Source organism: Mandrillus leucophaeus, unplaced genomic scaffold (genome assembly GCF_000951045.1).
Source record: "Mandrillus leucophaeus isolate KB7577 unplaced genomic scaffold, Mleu.le_1.0 Scaffold67, whole genome shotgun sequence".
Lineage (NCBI taxonomy): Eukaryota > Metazoa > Chordata > Mammalia > Primates > Cercopithecidae > Mandrillus > Mandrillus leucophaeus.
In genome coordinates this window covers 1,690,383-1,698,043 of record NW_012107252.1, presented here as the reverse complement: position 1 = coordinate 1,698,043, position 7,661 = coordinate 1,690,383, and the positions used below count along the sequence as shown (strand labels likewise).

The 7,661-nt window shown below is 34.9% G+C and overlaps 1 protein-coding gene across 1 annotated transcript in view; it reads right to left on the bottom strand.

Moving 5' to 3' along the window:
- The window catches only part of LOC105555033 (coiled-coil domain-containing protein 30), a 50,332-nt gene that overhangs the window by 10,740 nt on the left and 31,931 nt on the right, over positions 1 to 7,661 (bottom strand). Inside the window, exon 7 of the mRNA XM_012001735.1 lies at positions 879 to 1,088. Coding sequence (XP_011857125.1) covers positions 879 to 1,088 — 210 coding nt within the window. The remainder of the gene's footprint in view (positions 1 to 878; positions 1,089 to 7,661) is intronic.

The following is a 7,661-nucleotide window of genomic DNA, read 5'->3' as shown; positions in this document are numbered from 1 at the left end:
CACCATGTTGGCCAGGCTGGTCTCAAACTCCTGACCTCAGGTGATCCACCCACCTTGGCCTCCCAAAGTGCTGGGATTACAGGTATGAGCCACTGTGTCTGGCCATTCACCTCTCCTGGTCATTCGCCTTGCCTTGCCTCTCCTTTCCTCTCTTAAAAATAAGTTAATTCAGCCAGTCTTAGTTTAACTCTTTAACTTAGTTTTTTTTAGTTTAATTCAGATTGCTGTCATCTACTTTTTGATGTTGGCTTCATATTATATGGTTTGACGAAATTATTTTTTAATCCAATTTAATTCTCAAACTTGCACATCAAAATGTACAACTGTTACATACTACTGCCACCTAGTGTTGGGCAATCTAAAATGAAGTGACAATATTTCAAAATGGTTCATTTCACAACACAAATCCCTCTACAAAATTACAAAATATGTTTGATGTGATGAATACGATAATTACCCTGATATGATCACTATACATTATATCTATTTAAACACCACTATGTACCCCATGAACATGTACAATTGTCAATGAAAAAAAAAACAAAATTTACATTAACAGCCAATTCAAATGAAAGAATAAGTGTTCTCAAATGTGAAAATATAAAACAAAAGCCATATGGGATCAGTCAGTTCTTTAAGTTCATGCTATAGCTTTAATACAACTGACCTTTTTAAGTCCATGAAGTTTTTTACAAATACACAAGACTCCCTAAAATTGTAGGAAGAGGTGAAATCAAAACAGAAGAAAACATGGGAGAGAAAAAAATCTCAGAATTCTATCAAGTCTGCAACATATTTATTTCTTAAAATCCTCAGGGAAATGAGATTTCAGTAGTGGTATTCAGTGTATGCTATTTATTAAGCATGAGGATCATTACCTTTTCCTCCGCATCAGCAACTTTAGATTTCTCCTGAGCCAGCTTTTCCTGTAGGTTGTTCTGTGATTTAATGCTCTGAGTCTGTTTAAGTACTTCCAACTCCAGTTCCTTGATTTTCTGCTGACACTGCTTACACTCTGCCGTGAGTGAAGAGCACATCTTTGTACTCTCTAATAACTTCTGTTGGGCATGCTTTAGCTCAATCTTTATCTAGAGGTAGAGAATAAGAGTAATACAAATAAGTGTGGAATGAACGTGAACTAGAATAAGCAGCTTTCAAAGGAGTATAGTCCCCTAAAAGCCAACAAATACCAGTGTCACATGGCTGAGTACCTCTTTAGAGCTGCCATGTGTTAGTAAGAGGTTCCAAAGTTTAGTCAGATGGCAGCTAAACAAAGGAATTTTCCTGAGTTTCTATATATGCATGGTCTAAATGTTTTCCATCCTTTCTTCAATCTAGTCCAAACTGGCTTTCATCCCCACTACCCCAGTGAAACTTTCTGCCCAGGGTACTAACTCTTCATTGCCAAAATAAATCCAATGGACAAGTGACTTCTCAGTAGCATTCTGTGATACCAAACTTTGCTGGTTTTCACTTAGCTCTCTGCTGTTCTTTCTTGGTCTTCTTTGTAGACTCTTCCAATGCTACCCAACATGTGAGTATTATTGGACTCTTCTAGGCCTAGAAAGTGGATGATTTGCTATCCATTTCTATAATTTGAAATGCCATTTTATGCCAATACTTGCCAAAATGAAACTCCTTGATTCTGCCCATATCTCCAAAGTCTTTTTTTCTCTCTTTTCCCAATTTCAGTAAATAATGCCACCATTCAAACTTTTGTGCAGGTCAGTAATCCCTGAGTCTTCCTTTTCCATTATGAACCAATTCCAATCATTTAGCACATGCTGTCACTCTATCCCCACAATACACCTTGCATTAATCCATTTGTGTCTTTTTTTTGGCACTAACCTAGTCTGGGGCATCATCTCTAGCCTGGGCCATAGCAACTGCCTCTGCACTGGTCCTGCCACTTCCATTTTTACTCTCTTCTAATCTATCCTCTAACGCTGTGGCCAAATTTTCTTTTAAAAACACAAATTGAACTACCTGACAACCCTGCTTAGAATCTTTCAGTGGTCCCTCACTCCAGATCCCACCAGCTTGCCTTTGTACGCTCTGGCCCTTGTCTATCTCTTTAAATCCATCTTGTTATTTCTCCTTCTCCCACTGTAACTCCTGTCACATTGGTTTGTATTAAGAGTTTCCAATACACCAAACTTTTTCCACACCTCCCTCTGCCAGAAGTGCTTTCCCTTTTCCCTTCTCATTGTATGGTTGCCTGCGTATTCTTCAGGTCTTAGCTTAAATGCCACTTTGCAGGGGGCAATTTTCAGAATCATTTAATCTGAAATGTCCTTACTCATCACTGTACCACATTTGCTTCATTCATCAGACATATCATGATGTATAATTAAATATGCATTCATATACCTGTTTATGTCCCCTTTCCCCACTTTAAATTCCAAGAAAGCAGAGATTAGGTTTTTAATTCATTTCTTAATACCAAGGCCTATCAAAGAACCAGAGAGTAGGTGATTAATCAATTATTTACTGAGCAAGTAAATGAATGATATTCTAAAAAATATCAGAACATAGTGAATGTATACACTGGGCAGGGAAGGCTCATAGACAAAAATGGTGAGAGAGAATTTACTTTGTTTTAATGGTAGATAGAATTCCCTGGTCTCAAAGCTTTTCAACTGAATTAATAGGGATGATAGCTATAATGTCCTTCATCTGTGCTTTCTCTATATTAACCAATCAGATTATATAAAGTGAATCTAAAAGTTAATTGTGTTCAACCTCTTTGAGCATCAGTTTCTTCATCTGTAATATGGGGATAATAAGTACTTACCTCATAGGATAGTTGTGAGGCGGCATTAAATGAGACAAAGCAATTAAAGCCTCAAGAATAGAGCCAGACACATAGGAAACACCTAACAAAAGTTAAGTGTTCCTATTCAATAATTGCTTTTAGACTATCTGCTACATTTGAAATACAGAGCCGAGGCATATACTAATATTACTACTTGACATTTGTTAGGCTTTCACATCTATGAAGTGGCTGGGATTGGTATTTTAGCCCATTTTAGAGATAAAAAACTGAATCTCAAATAATTGCCAGATGATAGAACCAAGGTCTGAATATAGATTTTCTGATTCTAATTCAGTACTCTACACTACATTTACTCTAAACTGTGAAATACATGTATTTATTATTTATCTAAAAAGAATACATTAGAGTGGATCAACAAGCTAAAATTTGATTCTTTGAAAAGTCTAATAAAATAAATATACTTCCAGTGAGACTGATCAAAGAAAAAACAACAAGAAAAAAGTAACTAGTATTATAAAAGTGAAATGACCATCATTATATATTTCTCTTCTTTTTTTCAAAAGCTACCTCTGTTAAAATATATATATATTTTAAAAAGAAGACAAGATGAATAAATTTCTGTAAAACTTTAAATAATTTAAATGAAATGGAAACTTTTTTAGAAAAATAAAATATAACAAAGTTGATGCAAAAAAATAAGAACTTGACTTCTCATAACTATTAAAGAAATGGAACTAGAAATTGAAAACCTACCCAAAAGAAAGCAAAATCAGAAGGCTTTAGGGATGACTTTTTTGCAACAATTTGAGAAGAAATCATTGTAACTTAATACAAACTTTCCCAGAAGACAGAAAAAGAGAGTATATTACCCATTTTATTTTAAGAAGCTAGGATAACCTTGATATCAAAATCTGACAAGGGCATTACAAGGAAGTGACAGACTAGTCCCACTCATGAGGAAAGTTGCAAAAATCCCAAAGACATATTAGCAAGCCAAATCCAGCACTGTAAGAAAAGAATGATAATTTATGATGAAGTTAGGTTTATCCCAGAAATGCAAAATTGGATTAACATTAGAAAATCAGTCAAAGTAATTCAGCATATTAACAGACTAAATTTTTTTAAAAACCTTCTCAAAATATTCAGAAAAAAATTTTTGAAATTCAACATTTGTCATAAAACATTGAACAAACTAATGCTAGAAAGCAATTTCCTTAATGTAATAAATAATATCTATTTTTATTTATTTTTCTTTCTTTCTAAAGTACATTTGGATAAAATATCTATTTTTAAAAAGCAATAAAAACATACTAAATGGAGAAATTTGAGAGCTTTTCCTTTGAGACTGGGAATTAGAAAAGGATGCCTACTGTCACCAGTTCTATTCAGCACTGTGCTAGCCAGTAAACAGAACAAGAAAAAAGAATGAAGGGTTTAACATATGAAAAGGAAGAAAGAAAATTGTCTTTAAATGATATGATTACTTGCTAGAAAATCCAAAATAACATATACATACATTGTAAGAATAAAAAAGTATGGGAAAGTTTTTATTAGAAAATGATTAAGTGAATTTTTATACATTGGGAAATAATTAGAAAATGAACACTTTTAAAGTTACCATTTATAATAGTATGGAAAATATCAGCACCTGTGAATATGTCTAACAAAAGATATATAAGAAAATTTAAATATTGAGAGAAATTAAAAACCTAAATACACACACTCTCTTCTTAGAGGATTCAATCTTGCAAAGATTTAAATTCTGCCCAAATTGACCTATAGAGTCAATGTAATTCCAAGAAATCCCAAAAGGTTGTGTGTCAATATACATGTGTTCTACGTGAGTTCATGTGAGTATTTGTGTTTAGCTTAACAAACTGATTATAAAACTTATATAGGAACCCCAAAGTCCAGGAATAGCCCAGATACCCCAGAAAATAAGAACAAGGTAAAAAGACTTGCTCTATCAAATGTTAATATTTATATAAAGCTAAAATAATCATGATAGCATAGTATTGGCACAAGGGCAGACAAATAAACAATGGAGCAGAATAGGGAGCTCAAAAATATATCACAATAGGCTGGGCACGGTGGCTCACGCCTGTAATCCCACACTTTGGGAGGCTGAGGTGGGCAGATCACCTGAAGTCAGGAGTTCGAGGCCAGCCTGGCCAATATGGTGAAACCCCATATCTACTAAAAGTACGAAAAATTAGCCAGGCATAGTGGTGTGTGCCTGTAATCCCAGCTATTTGGGAGGCCGAGGCAGGAGAACTGCTTGAACCCGGGAGGCAGATGTTGCAGTGGGCCAAAATCATGCCACTGTACTCCAGTCTGTGTGACAGAGTGAGACTCCATCTCAAAAACAAATACATACATACATACATACATAAATATTAATGTAGAATAGCTTTATGACTTTGAAGTAGTAAGATATTTATTAAATCAGACCCCAAAATCACTAGTTATAAAGAAAAATAATGATTATTAAAATTCAAAACTTTGATTCATCAAAAGATATATAAGGAGAATGAAAATGCAAGTCACAGAGTCAATGTTTCTAATACATACCTGATAAAGGGTTAATGTATTTAAAAAGCCTCTATAAATTAATGAAAAAATTAAAATGAGAGAAACCCCAAACAAATATGAACAAAATCTTGAACAAGCACTTCACAAAATAGAAATTCAAATGCCAATTAAATGTATAAAAAGCTGCTCAAACTTGTTTGCAAACAGGCAAATGCACACTAAAACCACGAGGAACTCCTGCTATACATGTATACTAGCTTTGCAAAAATTTTAACGTCTGACAGTTCCAAGAGTTGGTGAGGATGTAGAGCAATGGGAACCTTCAGACACTGTTGGCAGAAGACTTTAGAAGGAGTTGAAGTAATACATATCCTACGATGAAATAATTCCACTCCCAATATCTTCCTAGAGGAGTGTGTACTTATGGACATCAGGACACATGTGCATGAATGTTCATTGCAGCACTCTTTAAAAAGTAGAAACATTACTCAGTTCTATTCATATATCTTGCTACTCAGGAAAGAATCTGATATTCATTGACTGAACATATCTGAAATAATGTGCTGTTATACCCTCTGTTCAAAGGCAAAGGTCTTTCAGTAAAAGCTGCTCAAGTATGTAGAGTGCTTAGCTTATGAAACTTCATTTCCTCATTTTGCATTAATTTTTGAAGACCAGAAATGCCATTTCCAAAAATGTTAGTGGACACATAAAAATGGTCAAAGCTTTGTTAAACAGAATGAAATGAATGTATGTAGAAGTAAAGAAATTAAACCCTGGCCGGGCGTGGTGGCTCACGCCTGTAATCCCAGCACTTTGGGAGGCCGAGGTGGGCGGATCACGAGGTCAGGAGTTCGAGACCATCCTGGCTAACACAGTGAAACCCCGTCTCTACTAAAAAATACAAAATATTAGCCGGGCGCAGTGGCAGGTGCCTGTAGTCCCAGCTACACGGGAGGCTGAGGCAGGAGAATGGCATGAACCTGGGAGGTGGAGCTTGCAGTGAGCAGAGATCACGCCACTGCACTCCAGCCTGGGCCATGGGGCAAGACTCTGTCTCCAAAAAAAAAAAAAAAAAAAGAAAAAGAAATTAAACCCTAAGGGCAAAATGCCTTAATATCATTGGTGGATCAATGTAGGTCAACAGGAAAAAATGTAATTAAGTTTATCTCATTGATGTTACCAAAAAGAAATTCTCAATCAAGGTTTAATACACTTCGTATTTTTCCAGTAAAAACCCATTTCCCACCTTGCCATTCTAAAACAGCTCACCTTCTGTCTCATTTTTTTTTTCTCATTTTATTTTGGAGGGTTGGTAAACTTTTGAAATTTCAATGATAAGAACAAATCTTAGCTGTTGACTTCTTCTCAAAAGGCACTCTAACCTTTTAGAAAGCCTAGAAGTTTCATTTTTCAAGAATAATCTTATTATGAAAAAAGTAAGACACAGACAATGAATAGATAAGAAACAAATCAAAGAAAAAGAAGAAATCAAGTGTTCTGAAATATTCGGTAAATTGAGTTTGTTCAAGATTAAGAAACCTAAACTTCTCATTGTAAATAGAAAGGGTACAAGTCCTTTCATGATATATTGTCTATTTACTCTTGGGCCTGTGATCAAAGAGTCAACACTTAGGGTTTTGGTGATGCTGGTAATGATGAAATAAGACAACACTGGGGCAAACACTGTTACGGCCAATGACCTATGCATCCAAGGCAGCTTCTTCAGCTTCAAGTTGGGACAGTCAAGCACCAAGAAGAGGATCTACAACAGCGTCTTGGTATTGGTGGTAACAGAGCAGCAATCTGCCTGAGGCTCTGCAAGCCTATAACATTCTTTTTAACATCCCCAAGCTGGAAACATGTAAAATGTCCATAAGCCATAGAAAAAAGAAATAACATATGGCTTTTTTTTTTTTTTTTACAATAGAATACTAATATTGCAAAGAAAATGAATGAACAATGGCTATACACTATAACATGAATGAATCTTGCAGACAAAGTTATAAGGCAAACACAAGGTATAAATATTGATTATATTTTTGAAATATGAAAAATAGGGAAGACAACTATATTGTGTGGGATTATAAATAGTTGATAAAACTATAAAGTAAAGCAAGAGAGTTATTACCAAAATTAGTGGTTACTACTGGGGTGGTAAGGTGATGGGCTTATGATGGGGACAAGGTATGCAGGGGCCACTAGTGTGCTGACATTGTTCTATTTCTTGTCCTGGGTAGTGTTTAGATGTCTATTTACTTTATGACAATTAGGTAAACTGTATGTTTTATGCATTTTCTAAGTGTTATATTTTATAATACAATGATTTAAAAAGCAATAAATTAGTATTTTG